The sequence below is a fragment of the Haliotis rubra genome, unplaced genomic scaffold (assembly GCF_003918875.1).
Source record: "Haliotis rubra isolate DU_JTF1 unplaced genomic scaffold, ASM391887v1 Scf97, whole genome shotgun sequence".
Lineage (NCBI taxonomy): Eukaryota > Metazoa > Mollusca > Gastropoda > Lepetellida > Haliotidae > Haliotis > Haliotis rubra.
The window spans coordinates 996342-1022199 of NW_025767712.1; the positions used below are offsets into that span (position 1 = coordinate 996342).

At 38.4% G+C, this 25858-nt stretch overlaps 1 protein-coding gene across 1 annotated transcript in view; it reads right to left on the minus strand.

The window, feature by feature from the left end:
- The window catches only part of LOC124265281, a 150263-nt gene that overhangs the window by 1951 nt on the left and 122454 nt on the right, over positions 1-25858 (minus strand). The window contains 15 exon segments of the mRNA XM_046700071.1: positions 582-914; positions 1416-1529; positions 2017-2154; positions 2856-3046; positions 11904-12135; positions 12520-12633; positions 16050-16055; positions 17486-18046; positions 19255-19368; positions 20600-20848; positions 21688-22005; positions 22206-22283; positions 22417-22989; positions 23348-23377; positions 25435-25473. Of these exon segments, the coding sequence (XP_046556027.1) occupies positions 582-914; positions 1416-1529; positions 2017-2154; positions 2856-3046; positions 11904-12135; positions 12520-12633; positions 16050-16055; positions 17486-18046; positions 19255-19368; positions 20600-20848; positions 21688-22005; positions 22206-22283; positions 22417-22989; positions 23348-23377; positions 25435-25473 (3090 nt within the window).

Sequence of the window (25858 nt, forward strand, 5' to 3'; positions counted from 1 at the left end):
ACAAACATTCTATATGAGGCTCTTTACATACAGTGTAGGTGGAGATTTGTCAGAATATACAGGTACTACATGTGTTAAACAGTAACATATATCTCTATTAGATATATTTTAGCAGGGATTTACAGGACGCGAATTCCTGCGTCCTATACGCGCATAAACATTTACAATGGACGCTACAAAATATATTAGTGCATCCATAGGGTCGAAATACTTTTTGTAAAAATTCCAATTAAGTGACAATACGTTATCACTGAGTTTGCTACTAGCTGTGATTCTTTAAGAGGAAAAATACAAATCACTGCATAAGTTTTAGTCATACCACATACATTGAACGGATACACTTTCAGTCATGTTTCAATGATGCTTTTTCACTTAACTCCTCCATATATACCCGCATTGAACATGTTCTTTACTTTCAGAATGAAGGTATCATGGTTAAACCCATTGCCGTGAAATGTACCCACCCTCCCCTATAAACATTTTGTTGGATGGAAATGTAGCACACATCCCTTCAGTTATCAGTTCAGTTTAACATTTAGATGATCAATTTGAATTGTTTGAATTGATTAAAAATATCTTACCAAAGTTTGGCACATTGAGTCTATCACCACGCCTTCTTGAGAAGATTCCAGATCTCATGAGCTTTATTCCAGAGGCAGTGTTTGTGTTCCCATATTCATATGTCATGCCAGAAATGGCATCCTTCAGATCCTTCTTGTTGTCAAACTGGTCCAGGTAGATGTGGGCACGAGCATACTGGGAGAAGGTGACCACCGCAATACGGGTACGGGATGGACCAATATTAAGGTTATCAATGATGTAGTACATGTACTCTTGGATCTTCAGGAAGTTGTCATATCCCACACTTCCAGAAGCATCCAGGACAAAGGCAAGGTCAAGGTCATCCTGGCATCCTTTTGACAGAGTAATAAAAAATCTTAGAATAGAGTATAGCTCAAACTTTTAGTGAAAAAGGACTATATTTTTCATTCTTAATTTTTTAATGAACTTTCCAAATGTATTATGTCATAACTGCCAATGTTATTCATCTCACGCAAGAGGAAAAAGAGTAGCAGCGAATTATTGTGTGATTATTACAAAAATCTGTTATCTATAATAATGACACTTATATCACTACCAGCCATCATCTAGCTGGAATATTGCTGAGTGCAGCGTTAAACAACAGCAACCAACCAGCTATTACAAACATGATTAGTAAAAAGTTCATTTTCACTACCTACTAAGCAAACATGAGATAAAACAGTGGTAGAAAGGATCTTTGAAAATGTTATCTTGGAGTTTTATGGATTCATTATTTCATTCGTCACCAGAGCAGATAAACATAATTAAATATTAAAATCATCAAATGTTTGAGAAATCATTAGGTTTACACGTAAGACAAATTTGACACATACGTCTTTCACAATGTCGGCCAGCATATCCAACTGGGCACTGGCATGTGTATTCCCGGTCTAAATTGACACATGAGCCACCATTCATGCAGGGGTCTGAGCTGCACATGTTGCTTTCTGAAAAACAGAACAAATTACATAAATTGTTTTTTTAGAATATTAGATACTTTGTAGGGTGCTGATTTAGTCCTATTTGGTAAACAGAATCTCTCAAACAAAAATTCCAGAAAATGAGATACAATTTCAGGTCAGTCATAATCTTGTTGTTTGTGTCATAGTCTTGTTGTTTGTTTGAACATAATGGTGCCAACTGATACAAATCAACACCCAGTTGTGATAAAACATCACTGATTGCTAATTGCTGTATACAACACAAATTAAGGAATAGACAAGTTGTTTAAAAGTATGTGCATTAAGCATTCAGTATTTAACCTCATGGCTATGCATCTTAATAAAATAAGCACAATGATAAGCAATAGTTCAATCCCTTGAATAATGACGAATTGATTGCATACTACTTCATTACAGGAAGTAGGAAGTTGTTAATAAGACCTAGGGTAATGAATAGAATTCAGTGGGAATTTAACTACGACAAAGTACTGACCTTCACAGACAAACTGGATGAAGTTCTCTTCCAAGCCCTTAAGATCATTGGCACGATTAGCTGTGTACATCATCTGATCGCTAGGCCTGGAGACGTACTGTGAGAGCATCTTTTGGTCAGAGCCACTGAGGTTGATGCCTGGAACACAGCCCTCAATCATTAGAACAGTAGACTCAACAGAGAAGCAAGGCAATACAATACATGACAGGGCTGTTTTAACTGGGATTTACTTTCACCCTGAGAAAATGATGTTAAAGATTCATAATTAGCATAAACACATTCCTGGTTTAGATTTAATTATAACCAATGCTTTTAGCTTTGCAAACGTGACTTGCCAACTTTCAGTATAACATTAAAATGTTTGGTAGTGCACATGGCTGCAATCTGGATATATAAGTGCCAAAGAAGATTCTCTTTATGATGGTATAGCATGTGGAAAGTGGTGAAAGGCTGACCTAAAAATATTTCCTAACATTATTTTCTCTGAATGATTTCAGATGTTAAGAAAATGATGGTCAAAAGTGAGCCAGTGCTTTAATGTTTTCCCTAATTCTCCCAAGCAATAACATTGTTTGATATGACCTCAATCTGATTGAAAGATAATGTGGCCAGAGAATATAAGGAAAAGGTGAGACGGCCATACCAGTCAAACAGTAACATAGTGTTAATGACAAATGGTCGTGTTACAGATAAATTACTTTCATGTCCTATAAGACATCCAGATTTGTGTAAACTATGAATGGAAGCTTTTTATTCAGTTATTGAATCTTAAAACTGCCACATTTGTTCTGCTCATTTCAATACAATTAATCTTTTAATACACCCATATTTGCACTCACCAACACCCACAACCTTGGCACCAGTGGACTTCAGCTTGTTGATTTCTAGAAGCAGTTGCCGGGAGTATCTCAAACTCTTGGTGATGAGGACTACATAGTTGGGTATGTCTCTCCTGTCACCAGGGTTGTTGAGCACTTGGAATCTTACTTTCTTCAGAGCCATGGGTGGATTGGGGTCTCCATAGGACTTCCTGAAAGCAAGTAAAAAAATGTTTTTTGAAGTGTAAGATGTTCTGTTCTCTCGGTGGTTGCTTAACTACCCATGAGAGACAACCAATGTGCACGACCAGCCAACACAACTTTACTGACAGAACTGACTTTATATATACATTGATAGGCCAGTGCGCATGTCCCTTGGCCATAGTGCTAACCGACAACTTATTATACATGTTTGATTGGCATTTCAGAAGATGCTATTTGATGAACAGAGAGACTTTTCTGGGTTTCATCTTCTCTTTATTGAACAAGCCCAGAAACGTTGTACCAAACAATAAAAAGAAGATGAAATCCAGAAAAGTCTCTCTGTTCAACTAATTATACAATCATTGCATAAGACAATACTGAGTGAGTGAGTGAGTTTAGTTTTATACTCAGCAATATTCCAGCTATATGGCGGAAGACAGTACTGACAAAGACATTTAATGTAATGAAGCAGGAAGAAACTGAGCAACTTGTTGTTCAGAGGAACATTAAAGTCATAACATAATGGAGAACAAAAAGTGGGGTGGTGCTTTGTCGTGTGGTTGCTGTTCTTGCCAGTTTGGCTGGCAGTGGTAGTTACCTGTTTCTGGGGTTACCTGTTTCTCACTGTGAACCTGCTCTTTCCTGGCTGTTCAGCCATGGAGTCATTAAATAGCTTACGTTTGGCAACAATGGCCAGTTGTATCAGCCTGGCAGTGGTAGCTAACATTTGGGCTTGCAGCAATAGTTGCCACAGAATTTTTGCTACTTTGGTAAGCAGCAATTGCAGCATGGTAGTTGCCAAGCAATGGCAGCATTTCTTACTAGAATAGGGGCTTTGCAGCTGCTTACAGCCATTGGCAGTGGTAGTTGCCAGAGGCTTAGTAACTTAGCTGATTGTGAGCACATACACACCCTTAGTCATTTAATTCAGTCTCCTCCTAAAGTCTGTGTGACTAGAAAGTATCCCCCTGAATTGCTAAATATATCAGTTTAGAAAGGTAGTTCATAAATATTACGAGGCAATATGTTCATGAATAACCTATACCCAAACACCTTTTCATCTATTAGAAATTGTCATGCATCACAGAAAAAAATTGTTTAACAAACTATCATCATTATAAACATGATTGTTGACAGTTGGTGCAGAGGGGCACACGGCAGCTACGGGAAAAGACAGGTGCAGAGGGAAGCGTCTCAAAATCTATTCTGAATTATCTGTGACTTCGGCATCATTGGCATCACAGTCAGAGCTGAGGGGAAATAACAAGCGGTGCGACAGTTGCCCATTGGAGACCATCATGAGACCAGAAACCTGCTTCAATTTCATTGACAACCTTAGTTACACAGTGTTGCCACATGTCAACCCAGCGAGTCAGTCACCAAGGCCTCAACGTCACGTAATTTAAACGTGGTATTTGATCTTGCAACGTCACCAATTAAGTCGTAAACGTTCCCTCTGGATTATGGTATCCAGTTTCCCGTGGTATCACAGTGACATACAGAAATGAAAGAGAAAAAAGTTCTCTTAAAAAAACTAAGTCATAGCTATCCTTAGTGGTATGCCTAAGGAGTGATGCAGTTATCTCCCCCCCAACTGAGAGGGCACAACATTGTTCTCCCCAAGTCCTCATAAATTTTTCTGTATGGTTCACGTGCAGACGTTTCAGAAGTGGAAGAGAATTATATATGAAAGTCTTCACAAGTGAATTTTGCAAGTGTACCAGTTAGTGAGATTGCATTTGGTGTGTTCTGACCATCGCATTATATTGTGAACTGTATATTTTGCAAATTGCTTTACTTGTGAGGAGTTAGATTTCCCGCCATTAGGACTTATTCACAAGGTTGCAAGACTAATGCTTGCTATGCCAAGATTCATGGCTGAATCGGACCCTCATTCATTATGTGCCTCATGTTTTGTGGGATCGTCTTGCTCTTTAGATAATCGTTGCTTACTGTGCTCAGAATTATCAAAAGAAGTCTGGTTAATTATGGACATGGCTCTCAATAATTCCAGGATAGGAAATTATCTGACTCATCAGATTGACCTAAGTCTAGGTCAAGATCAAATCTAGTTTTTCGTCCAGCCAAGTGGACATGTCAGCCATTACGTCCTTATTGTCTTCATTTTATTTGGAGATTCAGGCTTCCATGCGGCAATCTTTCCATGAGTTTAAAAGCGTAATGATGGAAAAATATCAGACTTTCAGAGGCAGTTAGATTTCTCGGAATCTTTAACTCAGAGGGCTCCATATATAGATGACAATGACGAGGACGGGCGCACTAGGCCCCTGAATCAACAGTCATTTTCCGTAGGGCGGCACAGTGCTATGCTCGTTTCGGCCGAGTACCACCACCGTCTTGAAGCTGGGTTGCCGATCCCCACGGCGGGAGATGCTAAGGCTTCGTGCGGGAGGGACACCGCCACGTGCGGTGTACCCTTAGGGTCTAGTACCCAAGCTAGACTGTCCGCAGAGCCAGCTGTCGTTTCACGCTCTGGTGGACCTGTGTCGCCCGTGCGGCTTTGGGGGGGATTCCGTTAGCCGGGCTCAGGCCCCCGGCACGGTCCCTTACCAGCCGTCATATAGCACGGCTTTCTCGGCAGACTCTCAGCGGAAGGCTGCTTGTCCTACGGGGAATTCCACGGATAGTCATGCCACGGCTACAGTTACGGCAACGGCTTGCCAGGACAATCCGCCCATATAACCGTTTATCCCAGACTTATTGGACTCGGAAGGGCATACGGCCTACCCGTATCTAATCCTGAATTGACAATGAAGGAGGGTTGTGTTACGGTGCCTTCTATGGATACGGCTGCAGAAGATTACGCTCCTGAATGGACTTTGAAGGAGAAAATGGAATTTTTATATGGATTGTATCCATGTACCTTACCTCCGCCAGCTGAGGATATGGAACATGATATTCCCATTGAATTGGGTTTTTCAGGCTGTTTAACTCCGGAGCGTACACCCAGACTATCTTTGCCTCATTCATCAGTACTGAAATCAGCCATGAATAATTACAATAAATTGTTGGCTAAATCTACTTCTCTGGTGAATTTACCTAAGATTCCTCATAGGCCCGTGTATCCTATTCACAATCGGGAATTGCCAGCTGGGATATCTCATCTGGACAAGGACTGTAGTCTGTTAGGGGCTAGTAATCAATAGGACACTCTGTTACCATGCCAACCCAGGGAGTTTAAGGAGTTGGACACGGCCACGCGTTCACCAATAGATATCCTCTCTTACGTTAAATGGTTTGTGGCGGGTGTAAGGGCGTTACTCCCTCCCCTATTCAAGGACTATACGGACATTAAGAAGGATACTCTCGTGGCAATGTCGATGCATGAAGTAGCCTTGGCTCATTCTTACCTGGATGTCTTATATCACGCTGTATCGGAAGCTACTCAGAATCAAGTCTATTCCTTGGGCAGACCCACGGCTATAGATAGGATGCACAAGTTGAACTCAGTTAGGAATTTACCGGAATCCACTAAGGAGCTGATGTTTCAGCAACCTCTGAACTCAGAGGCTACCTTCAACGGGCAGTGTCAACAAGCAGGTGAAGCAAAGGATGTTATTACTACGAGATATCTTAATCAGTGTTTAGCTTCGGCCCTCCTTTCTCAGAATAGGTGCAGAAGTGCACCTAGGGGTAGAAGAGATGGCATGCAACCTTCATCTGAGTCTCATCCTACAATCCCTAAATCGACAGGCACCATTACAACGCTCAGCGTTTGATAGAGTCTTGGACGCTAGACCACGTACATCGGCCTCCTCAAGCAGGGGCTATTTTGCAAGCTCTAGAGGTAGAGGTAGCAGGGCTAGGTCTTTTCGCCCCTCAAGGGTTAGGAGGTTCTGACTTCCCTCTAGAAACAGATTCTATTCCTTATGATTGGAACCGCCCCTGGACTTGGAGATAGAATTCGATTTTGTCTCATACTCGACAATCTGTTCCACTTGGCATTATATAAGGAAGCTATAGATTCCGTCCTCTGAGCTTATTACTTCGTCTACTACTTTGCTATTCACTAGTTACATTGAATTTTACCTACGGCCACGGCTTCCACAACCATCATTGTGGAATGAACTGTCCCTCGCTATAAACTGTTTCCATCTTTTGTTGCGCTTTCAAATTACATCTTGAAACACATCTTTTCTTAATTCAAACATTGATTTGTAGCGCTTCAGCACTCACGTTGTGGTTGGAATGCGAGATAATTTTCAGTATTATCATATTATTATTACTGAATTAGGAACACCATGCTATTTCGAGACCACGTTTCAAATCAATCAGCTGACCCACGAGGAGGGGGCAGTTCAGGTAGCACATGTGACCGGGTCAGGACAGGTGAAGGAACCTTATAACGGACTGCACGTGCGATTCTTACCAGAATGCACAGTCAGTTGAGTTCCCCACGGGAGACACGGGCGATATACCGTTTGCTTGGAAACCAGACCGATATCCAGCCACTGAATGCAGTTTAGTTTATTCAACTTGCCTCTATTTACCCAGCATGGCAAATGGGTACCCGATGGGATAAGTCATGTGACTATTCAACTTTAGAAAACGAATTATTTCATTGCTGGTCGGGTCTGATAAGCTAATACATTCAAAATGGATGGCGTACACATCGTGTTCTGAACTTGCCTTGTTACAGGCAAAATTACGTTTAATCACAAGTTTAATCAAGGGCAAATTAAAAAATGATATGTTTTATATGAACGTAGGTTTCTTTAGAAATATGACGCGCCATTGGGGATGCGCTGTAAGAATTTTAGGCACCATGTGGGAAATTATTCCGTGATTTCGCAAGTCTGTGTTCACTGCACTACGCTGCTGGACAAGTCAATCCCAATATTGTCAAAACTAAGACTTAGCATCCTCGGCTAGGGATATCCATAGACAATTCCATGTCATCCTTGATAGGATGAGTTTTTCCCGCCAGTGCTTCAAAAATTGATAGGGATTTCTCACACCTTGATTCGAAATTATCCCAAACTTTGATTTTCACAATTCATGTATATTAGTTCGTTTTCTTTTCATACGTCAATTGCCTTGACTTGAGAATCGGGTAGCTTCCTCTCCCAGGTTTTGAGGATTATATAGGAATTACTCAATATACCATGGTGGCCATGTCAGCCCACGAAGGACGCTTGCACACTCCTTTTTGGGACGTCGTTTTTCAGGCGGTTTCCTTTGCCAATCACACTCAAGTGAATGTGTTAGACCATTCGACAGCTATAGAACAATCTCACCTCATCACTGGAGATAAGATTCTTTCAGAACAATCCAATGAGGAATTGTTTCAACAACCCCTTGATACTATTCATTTGTTGTCATGGTACTGATCTTCTGAGAGATGTTAAAAAGCTGAAACACAATACTATTGAAGGCTATAGATCAGCTATGGCATCAGTTTATGATATTCAGGGATTGTCAGTGGGAACCAATTCATCGCTGCCTAAATTGATCAGATCGTTTCAACTCAAGGACGTAGGGAATCCATTATGTTTCCAAAATGGGACTTAGGTCTAGTTCTGCTGAATCTTCAGAGAGCTTCCTTTGAACCTTTGCAAGCCTAATCTTTGAAAATTTTATCATTTAAGACTGTTTTTCTACTAGCCTTGTGACGGCATCTAGAGTATCAGAAATTCATGCAGTGGACTTTAAATTGATAGCTTTTGTGGAAGGATATCGGTTCATGGCTTGCAGAACACTTCCAGAATTTGTAGCTAAGAACCAATCTTCTTCTGGTGGACCTTTAGGGCCTAGAATGTACAGGTTACCGGCCTTGCCTACCCCTACCTCTAGATCAGATAGAGCAAGATTACTTTGCTCAATTTGTGCCTTGCGCTGGTATATTCAGCGGACTTTACCATTTAGACGTGATCGTCGCAAAACATCGATTCTATACCATTTTATCCTGGCTCAAGAAAACTATCTTTTTGGTGTATAGGAACTGTGATCAAGAAACTATAGACAATAAATTTTCACCGCATGAAATTTGAGCTTTGGCATCATCTCTGGCAGCTTGGAATTCGGTTTCAGAAGAACAAGTTGTGTCTAGCTGTCAGTCGAAATCCTAAAATTCATTCACTAACTTTTATTTAAGAGACGTTGCGGCATCAATGGAGGGCCTCCGTTCCTTGGGTCCTCTAGTGATGGCACAGCATCTCTCCTCTGCCTGACCTCCTTATGGGGAAAAAAAAGAAGGGGTGTGTGTGTGTGTGTGAGTGTGTGTGTGTGTGACACGGAAGTCAGAAGTGAGCCTTCCAACAGACTGGAGAGAGTCACAGCCTGACTTCAGATCTTGGTGGGACTGGAACATTCAAGGAAAAGGAGTCAGAAAGATTCTACACGTAGACCTATGGAAGGTGTGGTTTAAGTAAACCTATTTACTAATGGTTGAACGCTATGTTAGCGGGATTGGTATCCCCGCGATAGGTAATCCGGTCCACAAGGTCACGTGACTCCTGGGAGTGATGCTAGATCCATATTATGAACATGTTTAGAGGATGTAAGGTTTTCAATCTTTTGTATAGTTGTATCCTAATGGTAGAAGATTAGTCATAAACGGAAGGTGACTGGATGTGACGTCATCAACCAGAAGTGACGCCATCAACCAGAAGTGGTGTTATGAAACAGTATGTGACGTCATAGACCGGAAGTGACGTCATGAGACTAGACAGGGTGTTTTAATCACCTCTAAATGATCGAAAGGAGTACCATTAGACCGGAAGTGACATCATCAAACCGGAAGTGACGTCATTATTTCTAAGGAAGATAGAAACATAGTTTCTACAGAATTATAGTTACTAAGGATTAAGTATAATCTAGCAGACTCTCCTAGATGGATAGAATTCTCCTCACATTAACTTCCTGTCCTAGTTATTGAAGCTAACAATTAATCATTTGTTAGGATTATGGGATTATGGCGGGTATCATAGGACATGAAGTTATCTAAGTCATAGTTATTCTGTTCTGAGAATTATATAATTCCAGTAAGATATTGGTATCCCTATTCTCCTCTCATCCACGGGGCCATCCGTCCATATGTGGGATTCTGGCAACCATAATCCAGAGGGAACGTTTACGACATAATTAGGAACAATTACAGGTATTGTTAGTAATTGTTAGTAAACTTAATTACCTCTGGATTATGGGATATAGGTCCCTCACGAAGCTCCCCTGGAGTTGTATGAGAAGAGGTTTATTAGAGTTTTCTTTAGAAAAAATTATAAGGGCTGGGGGAGAACAATGCTGTGACATCACAGCTAGGGGAGATAACTGCATCACTCCTTAGGCATACCACTAAGGATAACTATGACTTAGTTTTTTTTAAGAGAACTTTTTTCTCTTTCATTTCTGTTTGTCACTGTGATACCACAGGAAACTGTCAACCATAATCCAGAGGTAAGTTTACTAACAATTACTAACAATACCTGTAATTGTTCCTTTTTAGAATACTCCATATCATCTCGATTGGATTTAGGTCACAATGATATGGTGGTAGCCGCAATATTTCATGACCTTTACTCTTAATGTAAGTGTCTACTTTGTATACGGGGTCTTGTTTGTGGATTTTGACAATTTCGTACAGCTGAGGCTTTGCCGCTTTCGACAGATACGGGATGTTGAATTTTTTAAGCCAAGCAATCATATCGCTCTTATGATTGTTAGACGTCAGAGTTTTGCTGTTTGCATCCTGCACGCTGTGGTATGGCGCATTGTCCATGACTATAAGGGGCTTATTTGGCAAAGCTGGAACTAACTTATTTTGAACCCACTCGAAGAGAACATCTCCATTCATCTCTGTATGGTAGTCCCTATAGTCTTTGACCTTGGCTCTGAACACCAGATCACAACCAGGTAGGAAGCCCTGGCTGGCGCATCCAGCATGGAGAATAATCAATCTTTCCCCCCTTCCCCAGCGGCAGTTTCTTCCGTGATCCCTTATTCCCATCTGGTACCCATTGACTGCTGGCGGTATGAGACGCATTTACCCAAGTCTCGTCAAGATACACTGGCTCATACCCTGCATCACGTTTTTTTCTGGATAGTCCTGAGAAAATGATTTCTCAAACGTACGATATCTGCTCGTTCACACAATACTCTCCTGTTCTCTCCTTCTATTTTTTTGTACCTATACCCGAAGAATGTAAGAGTCGCCATAGTGTTTATTTCATTGCTGACAAATTGTTTTGGTTTTCAAGGTGTTTCTTTAATACTTTTAATGACATGTATTTGTTTTCTGAGTACAGTTTAGTGATTGCCTGTCTGACCTGGTTCTCCATGCGTTGTGTCGACAACACTGTCTCCCTTCTGTGTTATATGTTTCAATGCCTGTGTAGAAACTCCCAATGCCTTGGAAGCACTCATACCTATCGATGGCATAAAACGGCCTCCCCCTTTCCGCCTCAGTGCGACAGAAATCATACACTTTAATTATCAACTTTTTTGCCTGTACAGTGAACTTCATTTGTCATCAGCACACAGCAGTTATCACGAAATGCCCATGCATCAGATGCACCTGTCTATTTGTGTTGCTGCCGTGTGTCCACTGTCAACAATCATGTTATAATGCAGATAGTTTGTTAAACAAAATTTTTCTACCATGCATGACAATTTCTAATAGATGAAAAGGTGTTTGGGTATAATTATTCATGAACATCTTGCCTCGTAATATTTATTAACTACCTTTCTAAACTGATATATTTAGCAATTCATGGGGACACTTTCTAGTCAAGCAGATTGTAATATTCTTATAGACAGCCTTCCACCATATGGTCACAGGTATCCCCTCACCATGGACTCCTTTGTTAAATAGACCAACACAAAATTATGAAATTTAAAGTTACGTACCTGAGCTTGGCAACAGCTGTCTTGGCAGACTTCTTGCTTGATCCTTCTTCCAGAGTCAGTTGCAGGGATGGGTAGTCGTTGAAGCTGACCACACTGACACGATAATTGCCAGTACGGAATGTCATCTTCTTGATCACCTCACGCACAAAACGTTTGGTTTTTCTTAATTCTTCACGACTCATGTAGCGAGAAGTGTCAATAACAAACACAACATCAGCTTTGCCCTTGCAGACTAAAACAAGAAAACACACCACAAGTTGCCTGATGTGGAAAACAATAATGATTACATACAACAAGCAGGTAACTGAATGACAATGTTATAGCTGGGGAATTATTTCAACAGATCTTTCATTGACTCAGACTGTTTGAATGAGATCCTCATTGAAACCAAATTACATAATCTTTTGCAAATATAACTGATTTCTATCACATGTGTACCCAAGATTAGATTTTCACATAGATTTTTTTTTTTCTATTTTTGAATTTTATAATTTCTAGATTTTACTTCAATAATGTACAGTGAATGATGTACTAATATTCACTAAATGAAAGAGTTAAGGGCATGAATAAAATAACTTAAGGAACCAAACCAAACCAAATAATGATGACTACTCACCTCTCTCACAGTTATCCCCTGTGAATCCAGGGAGACAATCACAGACATGTGAAAGAGACCGACTGCGACACTGACCTCCATTTTGACAAGGGTCACTGGCACAGAAGTCCTGGTCTAAACAAACATTTGAAAATGATAATGTCTTCTACAAACAAGCATACAAAACAGATTTTTTAATAGTTACAGTTGTTAATTAATTATTAAAGATCAGAAACATTAGAAGTTTGCTGTAAATCTTAGCATTAAAAATGTCAACTAACAATTATGCAATGGAGTCATCAAATGTTGACATATTTTGTGATGGGTATACATTACACCAAGAATGTTGAAAAGGTTTGCATTTGATGACTCCTATATTAGTTGCATGATATTCACTCAGTGCAGGACATACACTTTCTTTGTGATGACACCTTGTAAGCTCAACATACCAGACTCAAGGGAATTATTACCACCATCAACAGCCATTTACAGCTGACAAGGTAAAAGCTATGAAGCTGAAAAATGGTGCCTCTGCTATTAAAGCTGACATTCACAGCTGAAAACCCATGCAGGGTCTCTGCATCCAGGAGCAGTATGATGAAAAGCAACAGACATCTAACAAAATAGTCTCGAATGATGTGCAATAACAACACAACCACTGGGAAGACAAACATTATACATGATGACATTATCATTAATATTTAGTGGAATTAACTGATCATACACATAGTCTTTAATTACACTACATGTATATACAACACATTCTGGACACAACACTCACACAGCTTGGAAAGTATATAGTTTGGGGTAATATTTTCACTGCATCATAACACAGTTTCTTTTCAACTAGCTTGTTGGTCTCAGAAATATGATCTAGAATAAATCATGATGATTTGGAATAGGCATAACTTAAATATTGGAAAATATTAATTCAACTGTTTGAATGCATTTTACCAACTCACAACAACTTTCTTTGAATTGGTCATGCATCTTCTATCTCCTTAATGCAATCAGAGACATTTTCTTTCAAGGGAAAGGAGCATAACATTGGGGTGACAAAAACATTCATGGCAATGCATTGGCAAAATGTTGGAGACTGCCAAGTAGACACTGTCAAACACTGATTTCTTTGTGAAGTTTTACAACATAACCACAAGGCTCTGTAGCTCACCTGACCTATGTATAAGTTCTCTTAACACTTATTTCCCCATTTCCTCCTATATATCAACAGATGAAGGATGATAAAACTATACCCAGACAATACTCTCCTCTTTACAAAGAGAAGGTTTGTATAAAAATATTAGCTTTTACGAATGGAACATGGCAACAGTGTGTGGAGGGATCTAACATATGCTTGTCCAAATTGAATTTTATTGACCATGACAATATTTTTTACTTTGGGGATAATTTGTTATGCTTTAAATGTTGATTTAAGGTCAAAAGTCAAAATAAAGCAAAGAATGTAACACTTATGTTTGGCACCTCTTCTAACTATACCGATACCAAATTTCAATTCATTTAAATTACCATAGCAATTAATGGGGTTCCGAGGATGCGATGGTATCTTTTAAAAAAGGTTTGGCATTCTTTGAGCATCTTTAGATACACCATAGCTAATATTTTTCACACATAGTTTCAGCTTCATGGGCCTTATAGTCTCAGAGATGCTGAAATGTAGTAATACTTGAAAACAGGTACATGAATGAAATGACGTAACTGGATCAAATATGCCCCAAATAGTATTATCAGTTACTCCAAAAACCTCATATTCAATGCACAAACAAGTCATTATGAATCATTAATGTTTTCAATATATCTCACATCAAATCTTATTTCTGTGAATGTATGTTTTTAAAACACCACAGCTGAAAATATTTATATCAAAGGCCTAGTAGTTTCAGATGTGATGTAAATATCTGAAGACAGGTAACTATGGTGAAGGAGAAGGACAAATGGACGACATGCCATGACTTAAGCTCACCTGACTTCAGGGCAGATGAGCTAAAACTCTTGAGGATTTTTTTAGATGTTGGAAAACAATTAATGTAAAAATGTAAAGAAACTGAAGCAATCCCAAGGCTGGTAGAACATAAACATTCACCTTGATAATTGATTTGAGATTAATTCTCTTTCTCATAATTTAAATGAAGTAATTTGAATAAATAAGATTTGACAGTTTCCTTCACTGACGAGAGGGATACCTTTCATATTATAAGGTTCTTGTGTTCTACAATGTAGGTAGTCTCATGCTGTTTGAGTAAGATGAAAACTGTGCAAATGTTAGTCAATTTCATCGTGTTAATTAAAGATGGAAACACTGGCAAATAAAGTGGGCATCTTCGTGCTGTATGAACTCTATCTTCATTCTGAGTTCAGATGCAAGAGATGTTGGAAGAGGACAATATGCAAAACATATGAAACTGTTTATATAGTTATCAAGCAGATTATGACTTTATTGATTCCTGTAAAAGTTTAATGAATGCTCAATCCAAATCATATTAGGCTTTGTCAAAGACTTCAGTTTCAAATTTGTGTATGCTCCATAATCTGCTTGTTAAAGGTATGTTGTAACAATGACACTGTCGCCATCTGTTATATTCTAACAGAAAAGAAAGTTTGAAACATATGATTGCGTATTTTCTGATGGGTTAGATTTTTGCATTACAATTGTTAAAGAAATGTTAGAAACAGTGATCTACAGGCTCAAAGTGTATGATTTGTGAACTATACGCTCAAATGACAGACATCACAAGAACATCATAAACACTGTACTTACCTGACAGAAAGGGAGATATAGATTTATGATACCACAAAAAGCATTAACAACAAGTGTACCATTCTCATAACCTTCCACGGAGAAAGTATATTTTGCTTCACATTAATTGGCCAATTTGTGCTGTTTCCTGTTCTCATTGTTGCTTTTGACAATGTGATATAAATAGAATGTTGACAATGGTTGAAGATGACTTCATGTCATTTACAAATAACTTATTTGACATTACATTACTTGCCAATATCTGATAAAAATGATTGCCAAACTTTCCACATTTTCTAAAGGAAAATAGGTAATACAAATAATAACTCACTTTAAACTTGGCATTATGCATGTTCAACTTTTTAACAATCAATGTTGTTAAAGTTAGAGACATTGATGATATGTCTACTGTAGACAGATAATACTTATTCCTTGTTCATAAGTCATGCTCCCACTTATTAAGCTTTGCTGTTCTGCGATTGCTGAAAATTATTATTTGTCAAATCTTTTTTGGCAGACTATATGTCCCTTCCTGATTCTCAGACTCAACAACATTCTGCATGATGACAAAAACAAACAATGAAGGCCATTGGATCTTTGTAGTGCCCAACAAATCACAATAAAACATTCATTTTTCCATCAGGGAATGTGATATTGATTTTTTATACAAACAAATCTATTCTTGATTTTGAAAGGGTGATCTTAGAATGGAAAAAGAAACACTTTATAGTCATCCCCTGACACACAAAGTTGTGACACATGCATTGAAAATATCTGAATCACACAATAGTCCTACCTCTCGCTGAAACCAGACAAAGAGGGACACTGTTATTACATGGTCTTCAGTTGGATAATACACATATTAACTACCACTCACCAGGAACATTAAACAATGGTGTATTGATACCACCATGAGTGGTGTGTCTTATCTCATATCATGTTGTCAGTACCAGAGTCAGGCAATTAGCCAATGACATAGAATCAAGCAGATGACAAGAAAAACAAATTTAGAGTTATCTCCCTTCCATAGATTCAAAATAAGTGAGTGAGTGAGTGAGGTATTACACTGCACTTTGCAATATTCTAGACAATATTGTGGGGAATTAAAGTAGGTTTTCAGAGTGAAATGCTTCAGCCAATGGGCTACTTCATTATCCATGACTTTGAGGAATTATCACTAGAGTTCTGGGCTAAATTCCAGAAAGTACTTGTAGCCCTACAACAGTATAAATTGTTGTTAATGAATAGGATTTGTGTTTCACTTTGTGTCAAAATCGCTGTGTGGAATGAGGCTATGATAATAACAAGACATTTTAAAAGTTTACATATATTCTTAAGACTCCAAACATCTAAAGGTGTTTGCCATGACCCATTATATAACTGTGAAAAATGAATATGTGTACATATAAACAACAATAAAATACTGTTAGCTGCAGAATGTCTCTACAGTGTACTATCCGACCTTCAGGGCTGCCTGGTCAATATTCTATTTTCTAAAAATACTTCTAAAAGTAAATTTAGTTAAAGTTGAACGATGCAAGAATGAAGCTGACGAAAATATATATATATGTGTTACTCCAAAGTGTTGATAACTCCACAACCTCATGACTGCAGAAAGAAGACACTGATACATGTTCTAGAACATTCATGATATGAAAGTTATAGTTAAGCACATGTTGATGTTATGCCATTACTCATTGATTAAAGTATGCTTAAAGCCATCATAAACATTCAACATACCACCATGTATGTGTGTATTAGACAATGAGTAAATGATATCAGAATCAAAAACACGTTGAAATTAGACATAAATGACGATTTTCATTCAAGCAGTATATTTTTGTGATGCATGGTGTGCAACTAATTCATATAAGTTACTCATCTAAATTTTGATTTAAGCACAATCAAAAAGCATATTAAATAAATAAGATACTGAATTGCACAAATGCAAATGAAGGTCATGTGCTGTGATGAGATTTGAGCAATTACTACAATGAACAACTAGCTTGAAATTACTATTACAACACTATACCACACGATGGTATCACATGTTCTCTTACATAAGTTCTAGATTATCTGTTATGTATAAAAAAAAATATATTTGAAAAATTTCTTCCAAAATTATTTCATTTTGAACAATTAAATGAGATTGTAGCAGAAAGAAGCTACTTTTCAAATATCTTAATCAACATATTAACTATAATCAATGTATTTATGCCTTGTCTTACATACCAGTGGTGACAGGGTTGAGCACATCATCAGCCATCTCCTGCAGTGTCACTTCACTTTCAATTTCCACGAGGTTCAAACCCTGGTACAAGGCGATGTTCTCAACATCATCACGCTGACGTAGGTTGACACCGAGGGGAACAACAGTAATTCCAGCATCAAAGGCAAGTTCAGCTTCAGACATTGTGATATCTCGATTGATGTTGACATCTCCACTGGTCAGCAAGTAGGCAATATTCCTGGCAAAGGGGCGATCACCTGATGCACCATTGAACATGACTTGGCGGGTAACTCTAAGGGCATCAGCAAGGTTGGCCTGGCCTCGTGTGTAATGGATGCCGCGAAGAGCTCGGCTGATAGTCTCCTGGTCCTGGTAGGCTCCTAGGCCAAACTGCACCATTGCACTTGAGCTGTACTTGAGGGCACCAACATTGATGTCACAGGCATCCATGTTCATCTGAGCCAGGATCTGCTGAGCATACATCAGGATTTGCTGGAAGCCGAAGGGGCCGACTGATGTGGAGGAGTCGAGGACGAAGACAACATCAGCAGCACTGCCACATGCTGGGAAAACATTATGCTTTGATTAGGGTCTAGTCCACAGTATTAGCAACATATATAATTTTTGCATTGACATTGAAATAGTATTGCTAGTCTGAAACAAGAATCATCTGAAGATGACAAATTGCCCCGGCCCACACAAATATGAAAGAGCAAATCATATGACAGTTGAAACTTGATTTCTTTAGACTTAAGTCCAAAACGTTTCCATGGAAACCAAAAAAATATAAAAATGACAAAACTCTGTAAATAGCAAAAGGCACCACTTTGGGCTCTGTTTGATATATCTACCAAGTTTTGTTGAAAAATGATGAACGGTTTTCGAGTTGTTCTCCGGAAACAAATTGATTACGGACAGACGCTCTGACGGACAGACGGACAAGGCATCGACTATATCCCCCCGAATTACATGCCAGGGGGATAAAAAACTTTGTCTTTGAAAGTGAGATGAGCTGAGTGAGAGATTGCAGATATATAACTGCTTTTCGGCTTTTTGTACTGTTTTTTATATATTTACAAGCCTTGGTTAAACCTACTGTGTTAAGTTGCTTACAAACAACATATCCTAAACAGAGTGAAACTGGGGTTTAAAGGTACGTTCATTAGATCTTGTTATGTGTTCAATGGGCAAATATTGGTAAATATAGACAACTTGTGTCCCCCGAAGATAGATACTAGTCATAAGTTCTTCAGGAATATGCAAATATTGTAAGCAGATGTAAGATATATTTTCACACAAGAAGCTCTATTCAGTCTTTAACCTTCTATTCAGTCTTTAACCTTAAAGAAAACTATTTCAAAATGTTTCTTAGGACTCTTTGAACTACAGTTCTCCTGTCTAAGGGGTGATTTTTCAGAAGACTGACACCATATATATATATATGTGTTTCCTTGATTCTTTACTTTAAAAGAATATGTATTTACTTTTTTGTCATACTTCATACATATATTCTTAAACCAACTGTAAAGAAAAATACTCAAATCTGTTTAAGTAACTGACTACAAAGGAACAATAACCATCAGTGTTTACTCAGTAAAGGTGTTATGATCTTAATTACTGTCATATGTTAATTATCAAAGCATTTTGAAAAACATATTGATTGTGCAGTGAATTATTTTACAAAGCTATTGGGAAGTTATTGACTGTCTTGGAATATATAATGTAATATTGTATTTAGTGCATTATAATGGCTTTCATGCCCAATACTCACTCTTCTCACAGTTATCACCAAAGAATCCAGAGGGGCAGATACAGGTGTAGCTCCTGAGCCCATCCACACAGTTTCCACCGTTCTGGCAGGGGTTTGCGTCGCATTGATTGGCATCTGAGGAAGGAACATTGAAAGCAATATAGACATGAGGCTCTTCAACATAGATGTCAGTGTAAATGCTGATTAGCTACAGCAATATGAACTTGTTTGTGTGGCATTTAGAAGTTGGTGTGATGAACAACAAGGAGAGTTCTATGGATATACAACTTCTTTAATATATTATGAGCGATGTTTTGGTGTAGCTACACCGAAACGTCGCTCATATTATACTAAAGAAGTTGTATATCTATAGAACTCTCCTCGTTGTACAGCAATATTTGAGCTATATCACAGCAGTCTGTAATTTATTCAGGCTGTATCAGTGAGTGAGTATGGTTTTATGCCGCTTTCAGTATTTTTCTAGCAATATCATGGCGGGGGACACCAGAAATGGGTTTCACACATTGTACCAATGTGGGGAATCGAACCCGGTCTTCGATGTGACAAGAGAACACTTTAACCATTAGGCTACCCCACCAAACCTTGAAAGATACAGACTGAACATGACATACAGATAATCTAGAACTCTGTGTTGGTGATGTTTTAGCACTAGACTACCCCAGCGCCCCTCAGGCTGTATCACACACTCCATAAGACTAATGAATGATCTGTTGCATTGGGGCACAATGGCACAGCAATCAGCTTGTCACAAGCCTGACCTCCTGATCCAGGAATGAGAGCGATTAAGTTTGGGTAGATTATCTGAGTGAGTTTGGTTTAATCCGTATCTACAGCAAGCATATGTGACTGTATACCATTTCTACCATGTAATCCCCACAGGCACCAACATACAAAATCTAAAATTGATAGATTTAATGTGAATTATGGAACATGATATATACACCATCAACAAACTATAAGAAAATAACATAAGGGTAAAAGAATTAATAGTTTTGCTTTCTTAAACATTTAATAATTACAATAAAAAAAAAAAATTATTTGATGTAAATCATGCATATATTCAACACCTTCTTTTTTAATTTTTTTTATTGATTCATCTAAACAATTTCCCCTGTCATTTGGCATAATGAAACAAAATTCCGTAAACCAAGAGATTTAATTAATCTGGCATGAAAACTATTTAACCCTATAGTTCACAAATAATTTTCTGTTTGACATGCTAGTTACTGTACAACTTCTGTAATATTTTCTGTTTGAAAGTCTATTAAGCAGGCTCAGAGAAAGCTGTGGAAATTTTCTGCTTGAGTATAATGTACTAGCTATCATAACTATCTATTCCACTGACCTGTACAGATTGGTCTGATGATGTAGTCCGTGAGTTCTCTCAATGCATAGAAGTCATCTACGAAGAAGAGATTCTCGTGGATGGGTGGTGAGGTCATGCCAGTCAGTTCAGCTGTGGCACCAGAGAAACCAACAGCCAAGGTAAGGATGGTAATACCCTCACGCTTCATCCTTTGGGCTTCTGGGAGGGTCTCAAAGTTATCAATGTTAGACTGACCATCAGTGATCAGCACAACCATGTTTGGTGAACCTAAAAGGATAGAAAATAAACTGGAGCAAACAGGGAAATCTTCATTGCTTCAATAGGTAGAAGCGGCAAAACCCGTTCCACATTCATAAGAAATATCTGCCAAAAGCAGAGTTGATTGTACAATTGTGACTATATCATGAGCAGATACTTGTTTCAGCAGTATTACAGGTGTATGGTGTTGTTTGTAAACAAATTGTGTCTGAACCAGACAATCCAGTGATTGTCACCATGTGATACGGTGACAGAGCATGTGTTTATGAATCACTATGAAATAGTGATGATACCAGATGTTCGCGAAAAGGTGGGCATATCCCAGATTTCCAAAGTAAAACCTGATCAGAATTAATCAACTTCAGCTTCAGTTTAACATTTGACAGCTGGTAGCAAGGTGAAGTCTGATCATCATCATGCACCACCAATGGAGACATACAATACTCTTTTTTCAAATATGGCAGCTTTTGATAGTACTTGAATGAGTTGCTCCTTGAATAGTATTTCACCTATACATAGATTGGAGGGATGAGAGAGGAAAGCCTGGTAAGAGTGTAGAAGGAAAGTGTAGAAGGACAACCATTATTTACAATTATTAAGTTTTTTAAAATAAACCCTATGAGCACAGATATGTAGGTGGCAATGAAAGTGACAAGATACCATCTATAATCATTAGAAATCAACAACTGCCATTGTACGATTCTGACTATGTCATAGCCATTACAGATAAACATCTCAGTTTTATTTGATACAACCAATAAATACAGAGTATGTGAGACCCCAGAATACATAGTAACTAGTGTAATGCATTATTGAGGTACTTCACACAACATGCAAACCAAACCTACCTGGTCTATCTCCTGCAGATGTTGAGAAGATCTCTCTTCTGGTTCGGCGCAGAGCCTCAGCTGTATTGGTGTAACCGTAGATGTAAGGTGTATTCCTGACTGCTTTGATGATCTGCTCATTGCTATCATGTGTATCCAGGCCAAACACAATACGTGCAGAGTCACTGAAGGTCACCATACCGATTCGGTAGAGGCCAGCATCAACATCAATACCGTTGATGATTGCAATAGTAAAGTTGCGGATTCTGTCAAAGTCCACTGTTCCAACACTTCCAGAGGAGTCAATGACGAAGACAACATCTGCTGTTGAGGTGCACACTGTTTGGGGATACAACAAACAATATATACATTCATCACAGAAATATATATGACATAATGTATCAGATGAACTACTGACTATAAAACATGTATTTTGCTACAACGTGCAGATGGCACATCTCAATCTCTGACACTTTCCCTACACAACATCATTATGACATTAAACCAGTTAAGCAGGAGTACTGGTATTTGTTTCCTACCTGGAGGGGGTCCAGTGTACTTGGTCCTGGTTGGGCGTGGTGTTGTTGTTGGTGGAGGAAGGGTGTCTTGGGGAGGGCCTTCAATAAAACAAGTCTATTAATGTCGGAAAGATTTATTGATTCACTGTTCCTCAAGCATGCATGAACACATCATATGCACTTGTATTGTCAACTGATGTGTTTGCTAAAGTTAACAGTAGTAATCACTCACCATTTTCAATTCCATAGGCCAGTCTTCCTGGCAGTTCAGCCATCTCAATTTCTGTTCCAAGCAGTACCTGGAAGTCATCCAGAGGCAAGGAAGAAACTGAGTCAATTTCGTCGGTGTTGCCCAGGTTGATGCCAACAGTGTATATAGCAACATCTCGGTCCTTTAGCCTGCGGGCAGAATTGATGGCTCTACGAGTATTCAAACTCTTCTCATTGGCAGTGACCATGACAATGTAGTTCTTGGCCTTAGGCCGATCACCGTTTCGGGACTGGAACATCTGGTTGTAAACTGTGTCAAAGGCACGGGCCATGTCTGGGGCACCACCAGGATTGTTCCTCATTGTTCTACCAACAGCATTCCTATAGTCATCACTGTAGCCATAGTCATCTAACTGGAAGCCCACAGAAGGTGAACGTGTGAAGGTCATTCCTCCCAGACGATATGTGCCATCATCAACTCCAGCGCTCACTTCATTTGCCATGTTCTTCACAAGGTCGGTCATCCATGTGAAGGTTCTGTCATTGACAGTACCATCCAACATGAAGATAACATCATAGCCTGTCTCCTTGTAGACTGTCAACATAATTACTTCAGTTGGATACCATGGAAAAGCAAACATCCATTCAATACATTTCAAATGAATAATGAAATTCTTAAGTGTCACTGATACGTTCAAAGACACTCCTTTCCAAGGAGTGAAGTCAAATAATAATTTTAGTGAGAAAGAAATGGAACTTTGGTTGTCAATTTTCATAGCTCACAGTGATTACAGAGAAGACTTTCAATTGTATAACAATTATGGCTCACCATGCCGTGCTCACATGACTCACTGACAGATTAACTGCAATGGTGAAATACAGAAAAGTAGCCCATATGTTTGATATATGAGCAGAGAAGATGTGGCATGCTACTTCCATTTGTCTATTCTTACCAATTGGTTTGGTAGTGGTTGTTGGAGCAGCTGGAAGACAGAGCAACACAAGAGTTATAAACTTGAAGGGATGGTGAGTAATACTAACAAATGCTGGAATAACTTGAACACAGAACAATATATACCCACACACAAAATTCTTACATAAACAGGACGTCACATCTTTGTAGTAGTTAGTTACAAAGATTTGCTGTGAGCAAATATTCTTGTTTATTTATTGTCTTTGTATCAAATTAAGAAATTATGTATACACATACTCTGAAACATTGTTAGGTTGTACATTTGTACGAATTGAAGAAAGAGAAATTGTTAAGAGACTAAATCCGAAAGATCAGTGTAAGTTGTTAAGCAATTAATATATTAAACAGCTTGAGAAATAAGAAGTATTATTATCATTAAATCTAACTTTATCATGTTACACAGAACTGAATCAAACCTACAAGTAAAGAAACTGAAAGTTCTTGTCTGGATAACAAGGAACATTGAATTAGAAAGATAGATCAACAAACTGGAATATGCATGAGAAAAGTACAGTTACGTAACAGGGTAAATGACATGTGTAACAATATACACATAAACTGGACTGAAACGTATATTCACATTTATGCTTTAGAGTTTTCATTCAAAGACTTTAAATCAATGAATATTCCAGTTAGGTTTTAAACTTAAAAATGTGCTGCTTATAATGTATACACATAAATATATACATATATATAGGCAGGATGGAACAACAGAGAGAGAAGTCATCATAAATCATGTCTGAGTGGGTGGCAACAACTACTGGTAGAGTAGGACATACTTGCACTTTTTGTGAACACGTCATCACTGATTTTTAGGGATCCATTTGTATGATTTTCTCCACTATTTTTCCTTTCATTTGATTTAATGCATTGGAATCCGTTTCAGCATATAATCAAGGTGGATCGATGCAAAAAGCTAAAGTGACATGGTTCTGAGTATAACAGTATATTCCCACACATTGCATTGTATTAGCCGAACAAATATAATTCTCATTCAGACTCTTCACTTATCAACATCTAAGTCACTGCTTTAAGACTTCTTTTTCTGAGGCTTCTTTCCATACACTGGTTTACAGATTAAGCACCCAAACAATCAATAAATGTCAATTTTCTCTTTCCTGCCAAATCTGCATCAAGTTTTGGTGTTTTTAATGCGGCACAGAATAGACTGGTATAGGGATCAACACTGAAAATAGCACAATTCTTTCATGTAATCGTTTCTATTTTCTCCTTACAACATGTACTTAAAAGTTTTTTTTGAATTTCAATAATATTTTAGAACTTATAATCTGTAAACCAAGTATAATAAATAGACCTAAATGTAGTAGAAGTATCTGTTTAAGGAAGACACCGAGACCTAGTCCCTGTGCCAAGGTTTGACTGACCAGGAAACTACACCACATGCATCTATGACAGAAGACACAACAGAAGTCTTCCAAAACATACAGGTGGAGGTTCAAAACAACGTTTGTGCAACAAAATTACAAAACAACAGCATTGGTAACTAAGGAGACTCAGGAATAATGTGCTGGATGGTAAAGTCTTAAAATGGGTGAAGCTCAAGGAAGTGGTGCATAGGAACAAAACATCTCTGCTGGATGGTAAAGTCTTAAAATGGGTGAAGCTCAAGGAGGTGGTGCATAGGAACAAAACATCTCTGCTGGATGGTAAAGTCTTAAAATGGGTGAAGCTCAAGGAGGTGGTGCATAGGAACAAAACATCTCTTCACACAGTGATGGGAGATTTGGAGTAAAGCATATATGTGCATGGGAATATGGAAATCTCAAAGAAGAAGCTTGTAATGTTCATTATCAAGCATATTGCTCCAAGAACATGTCAGCCTTCTTCAAATATATACTATATGATCAAGTACATGTGCATAGATATGAGGAAGGAAGGTTGACTGAGATACACAGGGGTAACTGGTGTTGCAGGAGGTTTGCTGCTGGTGGGTTGTGCTGCAGGAAGGGCATCATGATTCTAAAATGGAAACACCAGGAACACAAGATATATGGAAATGCAAGGATAAATGGGCTCTAATAGACATAGGTGCAATGTATCTGAAACCTGTTGTGGTGGTTGTTGTCGGTGGTGGTGGTGGATCCCCCTGAGAGGAAAGAGAAGACAATTGTCAGCATCAGCAGTATGTGAGAATCACAACCAACAACACATCAGTAAGTTTCTTTATTCAAGGAAAATCAATACATTGCAAAATAGACAAAGAGCTGGAAGTATATTTCATAAATAAAAAACATTTCTCACATATTAAAAACATCACATCAGAGCAATACAAAATCTCATTATGGACACTGAATGGCACTGATGGCAAATTTTAGGTAATGTATTCATCAGAACGAAAATAACAATGACTTCTTATGTTTTCAGTCTTACCCATATTCTGTAACACATACACATTGTGCGCTTTGAGCATGATATCCAGCCTGGAAAAGGCGCATTATAAATATTTTCATTATTATCATTGTACAATAAT